Here is a 17,539-nt window from a genome sequence, read left to right as displayed (position 1 = left end):
GGCCGCCAAGCTTTGTATCCCAGTGCCAGGAAGCAGCATCAGGGGAAGGCCTCAGCCTCTCTTCTCTCTTGTTGGCCCTCCAGAGGAAGTAGTTGGCCACTGTGTGAGATGGGATGCTGGACTAGATGGACCACTGGCCTGATCCAGCAGGCCTCTTAGAATTATTGAATCATGGAGTTGGAAGGGACCTCCAGGTTCATCTAGTCCAATCCAGTGAACAATGCCGGAAGCTCACAAATCCGCCCCCTCCACCACCACCACCACCAGAAAACTGGAATTGTTGCTCAGTGACCTGGAGGAAATTCACTTCCCGGGACCAAAATGGCAGTTGGCATTTCCCTGGGCATGCAAGAAAAGGGCCCACCCAGTCCCTCCGGCCCACCCCCTCACAATCTGCCTGTGTTTACAGAGCCATCTTATGAGTCGCCCTATTGCTTTTAAAAAGTCAGTTTCGGTCCACACGCTGAACATGCTGATAAATTCTTGTTTGTCAAGGCCATGAGTCCTCTGGCACCTTGAAAGACCAGCCAAATATATTGCCTCTGGAGCCCACTGGAGAAAGGCTTTTGCGGCATAAAGCCCATTCCTTAAGAAGAGGGTGACCCTCTTAAGACGCCGCCGGGCCTTTCCTCTGGCTTCAGCAAAAACAACCCGATTCCTGCAGCTCTTCTGGAATTAATGACCTGTCAGCCTCCGTGCCCTCTCTGAATTCCCTTCACAATAATTTCACCACAGTTTGATGTCAAAGAGTTGATTGTCTGGCTACAACATGGGGAGATGCCGTCTGGACTGCAAGATCGCTTGTAAGGGTTTCCGGGGAGGGCTGTGGCTCAGTTGAGGAGCATTTGTTTGGGCAAGTGGATGGTCCCAAATTCATTCAGGCAGTGGGGGGTGCAGAAGACCTTTGCCTGAAACCCTGGAGAGTCACTGCCAATCTGAGCAGGCAATACTGACCTTGATGAATTGCTCATCTGAAATGGGGTTCCCAACAACCTGGAGAAAAACACCCTGGGTAGTTCTCATGACTCAGGGGTAGAACCTCTGCTTGGCATGCAGAAGTTCCTCAGTTCAATCCTGGCCTCTGTGAAAGACCTCCACCTGAAGAGGAGGGGGCGGTAAAGTCACATCTTCAGATCTGGGAAGAGAAGGGGAGACGCTGAGTTTGTACCTGCAGTTGGATTTGATCTGGATTCAAATCGAAGAATCTCTGTCCGGTGGGGACCGCAGAGGATGTAGCCTGTAGGATGGCTGATGGGCATGTAGCTCAACAGGGTAACTGAATGGCTTTCTGGAGTACATGTGGCGTGAGAGAGCAAAGAGCCCTCCCCAGATGGTGACAGATTGGCCTGAAATCCTCAGAGAGCCTCCTAAATGTGCCTCTCCCTCCGTTCTAGGCCACGTATCCGGTCAGTTCCTCAGACTCCGTTTCCACCCCTGGCAGCTCCCGAGGGCCGAGCTGTGCGCTCACGAACAAGCGCACCACGCGGATGTTGAATAAGGCCGTGCAGGCAGGTGAGTAGCTCCCCCAATCCAGACTCCTCCTCCCTGTAGGCTCCTCTTGAAGGAGTTCATCTGCAGAGGCTGGGGGGGGGGGGGGCTTTGTGCCGGCCAGTGTTTTGCAGAGCGTTTTCTGTCTTGAACACTTTTACTGCTGTGATCTTCTCACTGGAGCCTGGAGCTCCACAGAACAAGGCCTCTCCTCTGCTTATTGGCTGCTTCAGTATCTGCAGATGCCGCTTTTGTTCACACGGTGGGCTTTCTAACTGGGGTCTCCTGAAAAATCACAAGGCAGGTAGATCCTCTTGGTCTCCCACAGTGTATTTTCCCCACTTCCAAGGGTAGCCGAGACTCTGGAGCTACTTCAACGAAACCTACTTCAAATAAGCCTTCGTTCACCTGCTCAGAGGCCATTTTCTGCTTTGTATTAGACGTGGTGAACTTTTCCTCTCTGCTTATGCTGTGGCATCTGTCTTGGGGCAAGACCTATGAAATACAGCTGTGGAGCAGCCTCACCTCTTGGTTCATGCGTAATTTCCAATTTGCTTCAGGGCCAAATGCTGTCAGCAGGACAACCAAAGTATAATGCCGTTCAGTGAATTGTCGAAGGCTTTCAAGGCTGAAGTCAGTGGGCTGTTGTGGGTTTTCCAGGCTGTGTGGCCATGGTCCGGTAGTTTTAATCCACGGCATTTTGCCAGTAACTCTGGCTGGCAGCCCTAAAAAACACTGGAATTAAAAAGCCACGGGACTAAAAACATTGTGCAGAAGTTCATCAGATAAGACAGGCAAGGCCTTGACTAAAGGACTTTCTAATGAACTCCACCCAGACACATGAAAATGACATCCTAGTTCCCAGATAAGAGAGGAATGTTACCCCCTGCCCAAAGAAGTAAATAAAATGTCCAGCGACTGGTCACACACTCCACATTTTGGCCTGGTGGGATTCCCGTCTTGCCAAGTCCTACCTCTGAAGATGCCAGCCACAATTACTGGAGAAATGTCAGGGTTTAAATTGACCAGATCATGACCACACAGCTGGGGAAACTGACAGCAACCAATATTCTATTCCCTGGACTGGAAGGTCCCTGCTGATAGTGCCTTCCGGCTCTGAGTCCAGGAACGCCGGGTGAGAGCACCCATTTTTGGGGGGTGAGGGTGGCTTTCAAACCAAAAGGCAGTTGAAAAGAGGCTGAACACGCTAGCTTCCCAAATCTCCCTTCAAAGCTCGTTTTAATGCCTGGGAAGCAGGGATTTCGTTTTTGGCGTCAGCAATTCCAGAATAAAAATACTCCAGAATGAACCACAATATGCCCAACAGCTGTGCCTTGGCCCAGCGCCATCCCTTTGTGCGAATGAGTTTTGGCATATGTTAATTATCATAATAACAGAACTGTGCGTGTTTGTTATGTGCATGGATCATAATGTTTGCCACCTAGCTCATAATCTGATTCCAGCGCACAGCTTTCTGCGCTAGACGCATTCTCCGTCTTTTGGGTACAGGATTCATTTCACATGAAAATGCAAGGTTTTGCCTTTTTTTAATTTCTGGAGGTAATGAATTGCCATCGAAGCGGCTGTGTCCAAATAAACTTCCAATTACCTTGGCAGGACTCTTCTCCCGAAACCTCATTCTGTTGTGTTTGTACTAATATTCCGGTTCAGGCCCTGCTAATTTTGGATTAGCTGCACTCCCCCCCTGCCCTCCCCCCCTAAGAACAGGAAAGAAGCATTATAAGTGTCAGGAATTAATGGATGTTCAGACTCTCCCCCACCCCCACCCGCAGATTTAATTTGGGTTTTATAAAGTGCTGTGTGAACAAAAGGAAACAAAATGGCTTTGAAGCTTATTTGTCCATTGGCTTTATCATATGTGCGTGATGGGAGCAGTTAATTGCTTTCTGCTTTAAGAGATGTTCTCCGTGGGCAACGGCCCGCTCAAAGTTAATTTGGGATGGTCGGGTCTCCACGTTATTGCTTCAGCTCGGTAATGTCATGGCTCTAGGCCAGTGTTCCTTGAACACAAAGAAAGCTGACTTATATTGAATATACAGCCATCAGCTCATCAAGGTCAGTAGTGTCTCCTGCAGGGGTCCCCAACATAATGCCCCTGGCACCTGTCCCCCTCTTTCTGGCACCTGCCAAGGATTTTCCGAAAGTGGGCGGTGGCAGCTGGGGCTTTTTTCAAGCGAGGCTTCTGATTGGTCATTGGACGTTTGATAGACAGTGCGGAGTCTTAAAAACTTTGCTTTGGCAGCAGCTGCCTCCTCAGCACAAGGAATCCTAGAGTGGGAAGGGACCTCTTGGGTCATCTAGTCCAACCCCCTGCACTATGCAGGACACTCACAACCCTCTCTCTCATCCACTGTCACCTGCCACCCCCTTGAACCTTCCCAGAATCAGCCTCTCCGTCAGATGGCTCTCCAAAGATGGAGAACCCACCACCTCTCGAGGAAGCCTGTTATTTATAATTCCTGTTTATTCATAATTCCTGTGTTATTCCTGTTATTTATAATTTGGCTTTTATACTGCCCCCCTCCCTACAAGTGGGCTTGGGGTAGTTTACATTGTGTCACTGAAGGCAAACTGCAGCAGCCATTTTGTGGCTGTTCATTCCCCCGTAACACTTTACGTGCTGCCTGGTCCTTTGAACTGGAGATGCCGGGGATTGAACCTGGGGCCTTGTGCATGCCAGACAGAGGCTCCACCACTGAACTATAACTCGCCTCTTCTTAAATGCCTAGCCCCTTTGCAAGATGGGGTCACGCTTAGGAGACGCTGTGGCTGTCTCGAGCTGTTGCCAGAGATCTCGGTGTCCTCGCTTTCCGCCACGCTGAGATCTGTCCTTGTTTTCATTCTCGCCGCAGGAGACTTTGAGATCGTGAACAGCGCGACGAAGAAGCACACTCGAGACGTTGGCTTGACTTTCCCCACGCCGACCTCCAGCCAGACGAAGCTGCAGGGAGATCGCTGGAACGAGAAGGAGGACAAGCCGACTCGGCCAGACAGGCCGCTCTCCGGGCTGAAGGGCAAGCCGAAGAGACCGCCGAGTGGCTGGCTCACAGAGAGAAGGACCGCGCAGAACAAGCTGAAGTGGCTTCAAGGTCTCTGACGGCTCCTGTGTCTTTTGTGAACGGGAAGGGCTTTGCATTACTGAGAATTCAATCTACCTACCCTCTATGGCTAGCGTTGGTTTTGTTTCAGCTGTGAAGTCACGACTGAGTTATGGCAACCCGGTAGGTTTTCAAGCCAAGGGGTTTTCTGTCGCCTGCCTCTACGCTGCCGTTGCGGAGTTCCTGGCTGGTCTCCCCTCCAAGTACCAACCGTGGCTGGCCCTGCTTAGCTTCCAAGGCCTGGTGAGACCCCGGCCAAGGCAAGAAATGGGAGAGGTTGTTTGCCTCTGCGTAGTGATCCCTTGGTGTTCTCCCGTCTAAAGTCCTGCTTAGCTTCCAAGGACTTGCAGAGTTTGGGCTAGCCTTAGCCATCCAGGTGAGGGCAATAATTATGTCTCATCAAGTCACACGTGAGTTTTGGCATTTGTTGGTGGCTTAAAGTATTAAATTTATTCCCCGCCACTCCCAGAGCCGGCTCGTGGCGGGTTACGGATATCCGATAAAACCCATTAAAACCCCCATTAAAAAGACAGGAAAATCCCAAACAAAATCACAATAGAAAAGAGAACATGGCAGAATATCACCCCACCCATCCCTACCTCTAGAGGGAGAGGAAGGGGGGTTAAGATGACTCAGCTGTTGCTTAACACCGGGGGGGGGGAGGGGGGCTCGATCTTCCTCACTGACCCCGGCCTCAACCGTAGACCTGGTGAAAGAGCTCCGTTTTGTAGGCCCTGCGGATCGCTGAGAGTTTGGACTCTTGGTGAACGCTCTCGGTTGTCTTTTCCGCTCTTGCAGAAGTCCCACTGGCCAGTGGGCTCAGAGGCTTGATGCTACTGAGAGGCAGATTGACCTGGCAGAGCCCTGGGTGGGAAAGGGGTGAAGATGATTTTCAAAACTGACCCAAATGACGTCCAACGTGACAGTTAAAAAAAACAAAACCGTGTACTAAGGCGGGAGAAACGAGATGATGCCTTTTTGTGGGAGGGAGGGGAGCGCCAGCAGGAGAGCATGCAGGCTGGCACAGAATTTGCCTTATGCACAGAAAGATAAGCAGAAAGTGAACATTGTCTGGGTGAGGGGGGGGTGCGTCTTAAATTAAGGGGAGGGGGACATGCATGGGAGAAATGCTGCCACCTCTGCTTCTGAACTTTAGGTGCATTTTTGGTGCCAGGTCCAGTAGCTGGCATATTTTGGAGAACTCCTCCTCCATCTGATGTCTGGCTGATGGAACAGGTGGTTTCCACACCATGACAAATTTCTTCTTTTCTTCGTTACTTGTTTCTGTCAGTATAGCTTATTGCACTCAAGTCCTTGCCGAAATGAAAGGTGAGGGGAGGGATCAGTCCACACAAGTGACAGGGTCACAGATGGGTTGAGCAATCCAGCAGGCAAACAGTTCTGTCCATCTCGGTCACCTTGGGGAATATCTCGACCCTTTAAAACAATCAGGCCCTTCTAGAACAGACCGAATGAAAACTTGTTTCTGTATTGCACCAAGCAGGAAGGATGCTGTGGGACCATAAAATATCCTCAAACAGATCTTGGGAATAATCCTTGGCATAGAGGCAACAATTGTGCATGGGGACTTATTTGGAGATCTTAGGAAATATTTCATTCGTTCATTCATTCATTCATTCATTCATTCATTGTTTTTATTTATTTATATGTAGATACATACACTCATTCATTCATTTATATCCCTCCTTCCTTCGTTCTCAGTTCAAGTCAGATTACAATAATAGTTCAAAGTCCTATTTTTATTTCTATTTTATTTTATATTGAATAGAGGGGAGCGTATGTGTATATTCACAACACACCTCCCCCCCTTTTATTAGTTGCTAGATTTGGAGTGTTTCTTCTTTTCTTTCCTTTTTTTAAGGAAGACATTTTAAAAAGGGATGAAGCTTGGCCTTTAAGGCCAACTAGGGCCGAGAACAAGAACCTGCAACCCCCTCGGGGCAGGTTCCCATCCCTCTACCCTGAGATTTTGGAAGTGGAACTCTGGAAAATGCAAGCCCCTTCTCAAAGCATTTTTCTGTTATTGTTTTTATTATTTTTAAGACATGTAACTTTATTTAAAAGTAATACGTTCCATATTACAGAACGGCTGTTTCTTAAAGGTGTTAAAGGGCTATTTTACAGTACAGAAAGAGAAAAAGAGGTCATTTCCTGGAAGACAACTATCAAGAAGAAAGAAGGGAGGGGGGGGAGACATAATATGACTTCATAATATCACATTGCATACCACACACTACAGTCTACATCTTTTCTAAAGTATAAATTTATGCAGTTTATAAATCAGCTGTAGTAGCAAAGCCGCTTTTGGAAACAGGTTGTAGAAAGGTAGGAGGGGAGGGCTCCGGCAGAGTATGGTGACCAAGCTTGGTGGCTGGGCCGTCCTGTTCTGCAGGAGTCCACTTGTCTTCTGCCTTGCCGTCTTTGCTCCAGCAGGGCAGGCCAGGTCTCCCCCCGGCTGGGAGGATGGGGACTGTGGGGCGGCCGGGGCGGAGTGGCCGGATGACACTCCCCAGCCAAGGAGGTAGGGAGCATGGGGTGGGTGTGGCGGAGCATGCGTGGATGGGCATTTCCAAGCCTTCAGCTTACCTCATGGTGGCTCTTCCTCCTCACAGCAAGTGTGGGAAAGTGGCACAGAGGAGGAAGATGGGGGCAGGAAAGTGCCTCTGATTGGTCATCAGAGGGCTAGTGCCATCACCCTGTTGGGGGCATGTACCCCAGTGAGGGCCAATCAGAAGGCCAGCATGTCGTCGGAAGGTCCTTACAGTTTTTATGTGGTATGATTATTTCCGTCTCTTTTTTACTAACCAGTATCGTCAAAGATTGGACTCTGTTTTCTTCTGAAGTCTGATGTTAATCTGTTGTGTGCTAAATATTTAAGGATGGCCATTGCCACATTTTTGATCATTTTGTTTGGAATTCGAAAGTTGAGCTATAAAACAATATTTATTTATTTTATTTTATTTATTTATTTAGATTTATATACCGCCCTCCCCGAAGGCTCAGGTTAATATAAAATGTAAACAATTATTTATTAAAGTGCACAATATTAGGTTAAAAACAAAGTAAAAACCATATTAAAAAACTATTACCGATCTAACTGCACATGAACAGACCAAATGCGTTTTGACCCTCCTGGGTCTTCCTCAATGGTCAATATTATTTTAATAAACTTTTTTAACTTGAGTTCCTGACTTTGTTAAGGTTGGGTTTTTGCTCCCCTTTTGGTTTTGTATTGACCATTTTGTTTGACCAGCCCGTGAGATCTAGTGGAATTTCTTTTTTCCGTCTTGATACATAGAAAATCCTTGTGGCTGCTACATGTACTTAACAAGCTCACAGTGCATTCTAATATTATTTTGGACCATATTGTAATAACATACATACATTTTGGATCTAATACAAATTTAATTTTCAATAGCTTTTGCAATGAGGGCTGTGAATGAAACGTACGACCCCCTCGGGACAGGTCCCCCTTTCTCCGTCCTGGAAGCAGAACTCTGGGAAGTGCAAGCCCTGTCCTTCTAAAAAGCACTTTGTCGTTACTGTTGTTGTTTCCCCTCCTGCTAGGAGTTTCCTGGTTTGTTCCCGCAGACGAATTAAAATCTGACGCCAAGAAAGAAACCGACTCCGGTGCCGTTCCTGACCCCGGCCCCTCCTGGTTTGAACCGCTGGCGAGCACCAAGCCGTGGCGGGAGCCCCTCCGCGAGAAGAACTGGCCAGAGGACCCTGGCGGCCTCCAGGTGCGTCCGGCGGCTCCCGCGAGAGACGTTGAGAACAAGCCGCCCCCTCCTTACGTGAAACTGTCCCTGCAGGTAAAGCCCAGGCTGCTGTGCTCTTGGGCTGCGTGTCTGGCTTCTGCTCTCGTGTCCGTGTGGGTGGTTTGGCTGCAGAAGCGGCATTTGATCACTTGCTGGCTTAACAAGAGCCAAACATCTGGTGCTCTTTGCGTGTGGTGAGTTGCGTTGTGTTGTGTGTGTGTGTGTGTGTGTGTCAGCATTGTTGCCCCTTAAAAAACGAAAAGAGAGAGAAGAAACTTAACCGTTGATGGTGGGGGCAGCAATCTTAGAGAATGACTTTATGCTGCTGGACATCCGAGGGGCTCTCGAGGTACGCTGCTGGATCCCGGTACGCTGGTTGGGAAACCTGTCCCAAAGTTTCTAATTCTAATGCGGTTCCAGAATGTGGCCCAGAACATAAAGCAAGAACTAGAAAGATGTGCTGAGCCAGTCACTCAAAGTACATGTTCTCGTCCCTCTTGGGTCAGAAAATAGAATGAGGGATTAGACATCAGCAGAATGGGTATTAATGCCTAGAATTCCAGCCCTTCCTCACGCCTGAACTCCCGATATCCTGGCATGAAATGGGGCCAAGAGGTTACAAGGATGTGGAAATGCTCCCAGCTGCTCTTTCAGATTGGCAGCCCAGGGCACCACGGCTGACCTTGGGGTCTGAGGGGAGCCAGTGCCAGGCTGGGAAATTCCTGGGGCTGAAGGGGGTGGATTGTGAGGAGGGTGAGGTTTGGGGAGGGTCGGGCCCTCAATGGAGTCCGAACTATCTTGCCAGTTGTTGCCGGCAGTCGTTCTGTTGTTCAACTGCTGTTCTGGAGGCAAGCAGGAAGCGAGTGTGCTCAAAAAGCAGGAAGACTCTTGTGGAGCCAATCAGGAAGTTCTTATCCTACCAACACAAAATCTACATCCCCTCCGGTACCCCCTCCAGAATACCTTTTATATTCTGCTCAATGATGTGCACTGCGGATCTTGCATCTTCTAACTCTTCATCCCATCCCCCGTGTGTTGTATCTGATTTGTCCTGTATATTTAAGCGCAAGTTTCTAAGGGTTGTTTCCTTCCTTCCTTACAAATTCATACTGGTGTTTCTTCCTGGAGTTGACAGCTCCCCTGTTGGCCGTTGAACATCAGAGCGTTGCTTAACAAGACCCACAGAGAAATCTGTCTTTGCTGAAGCAACCTTGTGTACATCACCGCAACAATTTTTTCCCTTTGCAAAGTTGTGTTTCTCAAGCTCCTCCTCGCCTTAAGCTGCTCCTGCGTCTTTTTTCCGAATGTCTTGACTTAGGAGGCGCTTGCCCTGCGCCGTCCGGACTTCATTTCCCGTTCCGGGGAGCGCGTGAAACGCTTGAAGCTGATTGTGGAAGAGAGGAAGTTGCAGAGCGTCCTGCAAAGTGAGAGAGAGCAACTGTTCAACCCCCCGGAAGAGCGGAGGGCTTATCGGGACGGCCTGGTGTCCGGCAGAGGTACCTGGTGGCAGGAAGGGACTGTGATCCCAAGCAGGGAGGTGCGCGGGGGGGGAGGAACAGAGCAGTGCTGGAGAGTCAAGCTGCTTCTGGCCTGTGAGAGAAGCTTGTCTCTTCAGCAACGGGAGAAACATGAAGCAGAACTCTGGCTTCACGTGCAGTTCTCTCCCGTGTGCTTCTGTGTTCCAAACATCCTGAATGAATTTGAGTGCAGAGGAAGAGGAGCTGTTTGTTTGTACTATGCTTTTTACTACTCAGAAGTCGCCTTCCCTTCCTCTCCTCACAGCTGACACCCGGGGTGGTTGCCTGGCCTGAGAGAACTGGGACTGACCCAAGGTCTCCCAGCTGGCTGCAGGTGGAGGAGGAGTGGGGGTTCAAACCCGATGGTCCAGATTAGAGGCTGCTGCTCTTAACTGCTGCACCGTGTTGGCTGAGAGAGCTCTGATAATTTAATTTAAAACGTCATCAACCATTTATCAATGCAATGTTAATTGTAATAATTTCCTGTTGTTACTTGCCAGCTGGGAAAGGCAGACTATAAAAATACACAATAATTATTTTAGGAAGTGGGCAAGGCCTGGCAAGCATTTTGCCCAGCAAGGCTTCCACTGGAAATTTGAGGGGCTGTTTTCAAAACGTTTCATGGGTGGCAGTAGCTGCCCCCAGAGCCCCGGGAACGTCACGGGGTCACTGAAGCTGAGCCACGGAAGCCGTTTAGTGGCTGGCTCCCCTCTTGCTGCCGCCACTGTGGCCATACCCACCGGGTTGCATCAGAATTCCAGTGGTGCCCACAGGTCTAAAAAGCGAGGCCCCCCTGCTCTGTCCACGGTGCCACCCTGGCTCCATAAATAAACACCCAAGAGACGTTGAATTGTGCTCCACTCAGCCCTTCCTGTCTTTCCCCAGGCCCTCGAGCTCTCCAGAAAGCCCAGTCCGTTCCCAAGCACGAAATGGTTCAGCGCTCCAAACGGTAAGGCTGGCTTCAGCTGTCTATCCCAGAGGGGAGGTCCTTTAGCTTTGGGTCTGCCTTCGTTTCTACCCAAAGTATCAGCATGGCAGAACAGCAAAGCTTTGCCTGAAGGCCCATTTTGGGTCAACCAGTGAAGCACGTTTGGCTGACTTCCCTTCTGGCCAGCTTCCAAATGAGAAGAACAGATCAAGGCACCCCCCCCCCCCAGATAGGGAGGAAGAGCAGTGTAGATGACGTAGGAAGTCCAGGGTTTCTATGCAGAGGCAACCCCCTCCCCAAAAGTCTTTTCTCTTGAAGACCCTACAGGATCCTTGTTACATCTGCTGCAGCTTGACAGCACTTTCTGCCCCCATACGAACAAGAGGAGTGGGGCTTTGTATGCCGCTTTTCACTCATTACCCAAAGAAGTCTCAAAGGAGGGGGTTTACAAGCCCCTTCTCTTCCTCTCCCCATAACAGACGCCCTGTGAGGAAAGAGGAGCTGAGAGAGCTCTGAAAGAACTGGGAATAACTCACAGTCACCCAGCAGGCCCCATGAGTCTCAGGGTGCCTTGCAATCACCTTCTCTTCCTCTCTGCACCACAGAGAGGAAGATGGGGCTGAGAGAGCCCTGAGAGAACTGAGGGTGCTGGAGGTGGGTCCCGCACAAGAATCACGCCCGTTCTGTTCTCCCGCTAGGATCTACGAGCAGCTGCCCGAAGTGCGGAAAAGGCGAGAAGAAGAAAAGAGGAAATCGGACTACTCAGCGTACCGGCTGAAGGCCCAGCTCTATAAAACGGTAGGTGCCCCTCTGGCGGGTCAGCTGCCGGTCAGGTGGGAGGTGGCAAGGAAATATCTCTGGCCGTTCCGTCTCGTGAGCTCGAACGGCGGCCCGGTTTAGCCTCAAGCACCTTGTAAAACCGTGGCCTAAATGGGGAACGATGCCTCGGTGCCAAAGCTAACCGGAACACGTCTTCTGGGAAGAAGAAGAAGGTCGGTGGCAAATTTCCTCCAGGCCCCTTTTTCAGGGCACCCCTGCAGCTGAGGCCGACGGGAGTTTCCTTCCGAACGTTTGGAAATTTATGGGCAATTCATCCTGTGTTTCTTCATGGATTTAAAGAAGGTGTGTGTGTGTGAGAGAGAGAGAGATAAAGGGTGTGGTATGACACAGAGTGTGAGACTGGATGGGCAATGGGCCTCCAAAGGATTTCGCAATTACAGCCTTGCTTGGGTTTTGCAGGCTGAGGGCTATTGTGTCCTTGGTGGAGTCCACAGAGTTTGTTGGCCTTGGAAGTGGACTCTGGCTCTTTCTCACTGCTACAGAAGGATTCTCAAAGCCAGCTGACCATCGCCTTCCCTTCCTCTCCCCACAGCAGGCACCTTCTGAGGCAGCTGGGGCTGAGAGAGCTCTGAGAGAACTGAGACTGGGCCAAGGTCTCCCAGCTGGAGTGGGGAATCCAACCCAGCTCTCCAGATAAGAGGCTGCCACTCTGAACTGCTGCACCAAGCTGGCTCCAGTAGAATTTTCAGTTGGAACGGCCTGTCCTCTAGCTGCCACGGGCCATCTTCCACCCTCGGTTGAGTGTGCGGAGGGGGTGGAAACCACCCGAAGGGCGTTGTGCCCGGCCAGTACAGACAGGCTGGCGATCCCTGGCTGCAATCAGGGCCAGGGCCTGGACCCCACCTGGTGGAACGAGCTCCCGGAAGAGCTGCGGGCCCTTCAAGAGTGAGCTCAGCTTCAAGGGGCCTGCAAGAGGGAGCTCTTCCGCCAGGCGTTTGGCTGGGACCAATAACCAGAAAGACCACTGAACTGGACCCCCTCCTGCAACAAGCCTCCCCTGGAGACGAGAGATTTCTGTAGGCAGCTGCCCCAATCCTTATGCTGCAGCGGAGCCTTAAGGAGACCTTCTAATGGGCTGCAATTTATACTGTCCTGCCATTAATGTTTTAACCTTCGCGCAATTACCCACTCTCGTTCACTACCCTGAGCCGGCTTCCCGGGAGGCCAGATAATAAAAGAATGATAAACGACCAAGAAACAGCTGCAGAGAAGGAGAGGGCCGTCCAGTTTCTAGAACCCTCCAAACAGCGTCTTGCAGGATGCCTTTTCATGGCCGGGTTCGCACCAGGGCTCATATCCACCGGGTCTGTGGCCGCAGGGAGGCAGCTGTCATTGTGTGGCCTGAAACAGGTACGCAGCGGAAATGCAGGCAGGAGATGAGTCATTTCTCTCGCCAGCACAGAACACTTAAGCACCTGCACATGCGGATGGACCTAGCCGGAGTACAGCAGAAGGATGCCCTAGCTAGAGAGGCACCCCGAGGGGCAGAGACTGCGAAGGCCAGTGGCTAGGTGCGCTGATGTTTGAGTCCAGGAGCACTGGAGAGACCGGGATTTTTGGTGTATTAGCTTTCAAAAGTCAGTGTTCCCTTAAGAATGCAAGAGGACTCCTGCTGGATCAGGCCAGGCCAGTGGTCCATCTAGTCCAGCCTCCCTTCTCACCCAGGGGCCAGCCAGTTCCTCTGCAGGGCCAACGAGCAGGGCGGAGTGGCTGAGGCCTTCGCTTGCTGTTGCTTCCCAGCTCTGGGATTCAGAGGCTGCCTTTGTCTTGGTTGCTGGAGGGTGCCCCCTTTGCTTTATTTCATGCATTTATCCTATTTTTCAGCCGACCCGTTCTCCTAAAGGGGAACCGGGAACAACTAGGCTTGCTGTAATAATCATCCTCAAGGACCCTGTTTCTTGCTGCCCGTTTTCCCCACGGCCGGGATTTAACTAGGCGTGCAGCCAGGGGGCAGCGACTCCACCGCATCTCAGCCGCGCCCATAAAACAACAAGGCAACGCAGAGGGAGGCCGTAAATCCCTTTCATTAACATCTCAGCGTCTCCCGGCCTGTCACTTTTGTGAGACGGATGCTGCCGGCCTCCATAAATGCGGGTTTTGCGTTGTGATTGAAGGCCCTGAAATAAGAACTGCATGGCTGGGCTCCCCTCCTCCCCTGGCCAGGGGGATTTGGAAGCATTTTCTCTGCTGCTTCCATGTTTTAGGACCGTTGAGGGGTCAGCTTATGCAGCGGTGTGATGGACAGGTGAACAAGGGAAAGGAGGTATACCTGGTTACAATGCCAGGGGATATTGTGAGGGCCACTGGCACAGATGGCTTTATTTTATGGATTTATTTATTATTATATTTATATACCGCCCTCCCTGAAGGCTCAGGGCAGTTTACATCAAACAGGAACAATACAAATAACCCATAACCCAGTTTATAATAATACAATAATATTATGAACAGTACAACATTGGGGAGAACAATAAGTCAATGCTTACCAATGGCCTCCCAGTGGGGGGTGGGTGCAGAGATGGTCATAGGAGGGAGGCTTGGGGGGCTGGTGGGAAGTGGTGGTTCTGGTCAACCTCAACCAAATGCCTGGTGGAGAAGCTCCCTTTTGCAGGCCCTGCGGAGCTGTTTGGGTTCTGCCAGGGCCCTGATCTCCTCTGGGAGCTCGTTCCACCAGGTGGGGGCCAGGACGGAGAAAGGCAGGTGAGAGAGATTCATGGGGGGAGAAGCCTCTCAGTGGCTATTGCCAATGTTGGCTGAAGGGGCCTCCACATTTAGAGACATTGATCGAATCCCAGAGGAAGGCCTCAGTCCCTTCCAGCATTTAGCTCTGTGCTAAGAGAAGGCCTGAATGATGACGGGGTGGGGCGGGGCGGGATACATGCATGCGGGGTGGTGGTGGGAGGGACCGCTTTCATTGCACCCACACAGGCGTAGCAAAAGCAGCCCAGTTGAAGTAGGGTGCTGCTTTGGTCACAAGGTGGCACTGCACTAAAAAAGAACCCGAAGCCGCTAACCAAAGACTCGGCTGGTTTCGTGTTCAGTAAACAGTCTGGAGACTCACAAGATTCTGGGGTAGGAACGTCCGTCATTATCCTGATGGCCCCTGGGTTTTGGCCCCTGTGTCAAAGAGGGCCACGTTTCCTTCTGTTCCTGTTTTCTAGTTTGCATCCCGGCAAACTCCCATGAACTTCCCGTTTGGCACCAGCATGTACCCAGCGGGGCCTGTCCTGAGGCCGGCTCAGCCTTCCCTATTTGAGGATGGCTGGGTAGAGAAGCAGGCTGGAAAATTATTGATTGATTGATTGATTTGATTTCTATATCGCCCTTCCATATGGCTCAGGGCGGTTTACAGACAACATGGGGGATACATGGAATGAATTAATACATAGCATAAACAAACACAACAACAACAATCCAATAACGCAATTTCAATGATCATAAAATGGCTTCTGGCGTCTGGCAGGAGAATTGGGCATGGCGAAATCTCGACCCACCCAACTGATGGACTTGGGGGATCTTTGCCCTTGGGGGAGTGACCTCAGACGGTCTTGCTCTCCTGTTCCTAGCGGTGGAATCCGATGACAGCTTTCCACGAGAGGAGCATCTTGGCTCCCCTCGAGCCGGCTCTAACCACAGGCAAGACAGGAGTCTCTGTTTTCCAGCTCCCTCTAAGAATCTTCTGAGCATCTGGCAGGGCACGTTCCTCGCCCTCTCTGCTCTGTTTCCCTGCAGCAGCTCAGAAATGTAGGCCAGGAAATGCTGCCCATGGTGGTGGGCGGCTCCACGTTCTCTGTGGCTGCCCTGCCAGCGCGGCCCCTCCCTTGTTTTGCTTGAGAAGGACCGCAAAAGGCATCCCCTCCCCTGCTCAGCACACGGGGAGTATTTTAACAGCTAAGCATTTTCTTTTTTGCAAAGGTAGTGGCATGGGGTCTGTTGCACTGCACTCGCATTACTAGGCTGCCAAATTTGTTCATGACTCCAAAGAGGCTGACCCGTTCTTCAGCTGTAACCCCTCCCCACTCTGCCATGCAAAATGCTTAGAAAATTGGGGGAGTGCTGAAAGCCGGTTGGCATCAGAGACGGAGAGCGCTGCTCGTGAGAAAGTAAACGCTATGCGGAGCTAGAAACTCAAAGCTCTTTGCCCATCTTCTCCTGCAGCCTTCCAAGCTGCCTCCCTCTCCTGGAATCATGTCCTTGGTTAGTGGACTTCCCCAGAACACCCTGAGGCCAAATAATGGCAGGGAGGGGTGCCCTGGGTTGCAAGGCGGAAGAGATGCAACAGTCACTCATCTCTCGGCTTTGAGTGGAAAATGAGGAGTCCCAGCTTGGAGGGTTTACAAAAAGGGCTGTGCACCAAGGAAGAGCTTGAGATGGAGAAGAAGAGCTGGAAGGAGAAGAAGAGCTGGTTTTTAGAGACTGCTTTTCACTGCCCAAAGGAGTCTCAAAGCGGATTAGAATCATAGAATCAGAGTTGGAAGGAACCTCCAGGGTCATCTAGTCCAACCCCCTGCACAGTGCAGGAACTCACAACTATCTGCCCTCCCACAGGGACCCCAATTCCATGCCCAAATGATCCCCCTACACCAAGAATCTCCAGAAAGCAGCCTGGCCTGGAGGTAATTCACCTTCCGTCCCATAGTGGTGATCAGCAGTTCCCTGGGTGTGCAAGGAAAGGCCACAAGAGACAAACCCTGGCACATCCCCTCCTGCCCTCCCATTCACAATCTTCTGCCTAAGTTCATAAAATCAGCTTTCAGTTGCCTTCCCTTCCTCTCACCACAACAGACACCTTGTAGGGTAGGTGGGGCTGAGAGAACTCTGAGAGAACTTCTCTGAGAATTCGACTATCAGGACTGTGAACCACCCAGTGTCACCCAGCTGGCTGCATGTGGAGAAGGGGGGAATCAAATCTGGCTCTCCAGATTAGAAGCCGCCGCTCTTAACCCCGACCCCACGCCAGGCTGTTGTCATGGCAAGACTGTGCTCACAGAACAACTTTAACAAGCTTGTCACTTTCTTTTCCCCGCAGAAAATCACCAACCGTATTTTGGGAAGAAAAGTACCCTGGGAATGATGTCGGACCCGCCCCCTCTCCCGGCCTTCTGCGTCCATAAAGTCTGTGGCACACAGCGGAATATTTCAGCCTTCTTCCTGCATAAGCAGAGATCTCGGGAAACATAACCCTAAAGGCAGGTTTCCACTACGCACAACCCGGTTCATGAATATCACTCTGCATTCCGGCGTGCCCTTCTGGTTAACGTGATGCGGCCGTTTTCCTCGTATCTGAAAACCCATGATCCCATGAAGATGTTTTTTTTAACAACAACAACAAAATAAGTTTCTGCTAAATTATTTTCAATAGTGTGCCTCTCTGGCTAAGAAGAAGGTAGCTTTTTTTTTTAAAAAAAAAGAATCAAATATAAATGAATTCTAAATCAGTGGCTTGTGTGTAGCATTTTTTTTAAAGAACCGTATTTATTTTTTGATACTTGAATGTGGGGAGTTTTTGTAATCTTTCTAGCAAAAGTTGTTTTTGGTTTCTGCTGCTGATGAACAATTAAATATCTTGCAAGTCTGTGATGCTGTGCTTTTTTTCCTTTTGGTGTTGACTGCGGAGGTGTTCAGCTGTCATGTTTGTATGGTTCCCAATTCATTGATTGATTGATTGATTGATTGATTTGTTAATTCATTTGATTTTTTTATATTGTCCTTCCATATGGCTCTTTCCCAGCAGGGAAAGCTCTTCCCCTGCCCCAAAGTCTGTCAGTCTGTGAGGTGCTCCTGGACCACTGTTCTTTTCTGCTGCTGCAGACAGACTAACCCGGCTCCCCATCTTGATCTCCCTTGCAGGTTTATTGTGAGGAGAGA

The 17,539-nt window shown here is 50.5% G+C and overlaps 1 protein-coding gene across 4 annotated transcripts in view; it reads left to right on the top strand.

Moving 5' to 3' along the window:
* ALMS1 (ALMS1 centrosome and basal body associated protein) overlaps positions 1–17,246 on the top strand; it is a 72,372-nt gene extending 55,126 nt beyond the window's left edge. For 2 of the 4 annotated variants that reach the window (XM_077301228.1, XM_077301232.1), the window contains exons 13-19: positions 1,395–1,512; positions 4,362–4,598; positions 8,196–8,440; positions 9,705–9,882; positions 10,789–10,852; positions 11,530–11,629; positions 16,701–17,246. In XM_077301228.1, the coding sequence (XP_077157343.1) occupies positions 1,395–1,512; positions 4,362–4,598; positions 8,196–8,440; positions 9,705–9,882; positions 10,789–10,852; positions 11,530–11,629; positions 16,701–16,745 (987 nt within the window). In that variant the 3' untranslated portion in view covers positions 16,746–17,246. The remainder of the gene's footprint in view (positions 1–1,394; positions 1,513–4,361; positions 4,599–8,195; positions 8,441–9,704; positions 9,883–10,788; positions 10,853–11,529; positions 11,630–16,700) is intronic. The other 2 variants (XM_077301229.1, XM_077301230.1) reach the window with 2 other exon arrangements.
* Positions 17,247–17,539: the final 293 nt, after the last annotated feature.

The sequence above is a fragment of the Paroedura picta genome, chromosome 10, assembly GCF_049243985.1.
Source record: "Paroedura picta isolate Pp20150507F chromosome 10, Ppicta_v3.0, whole genome shotgun sequence".
Lineage (NCBI taxonomy): Eukaryota > Metazoa > Chordata > Lepidosauria > Squamata > Gekkonidae > Paroedura > Paroedura picta.
This window is presented reverse-complemented; position numbering and strand designations above follow the sequence as displayed.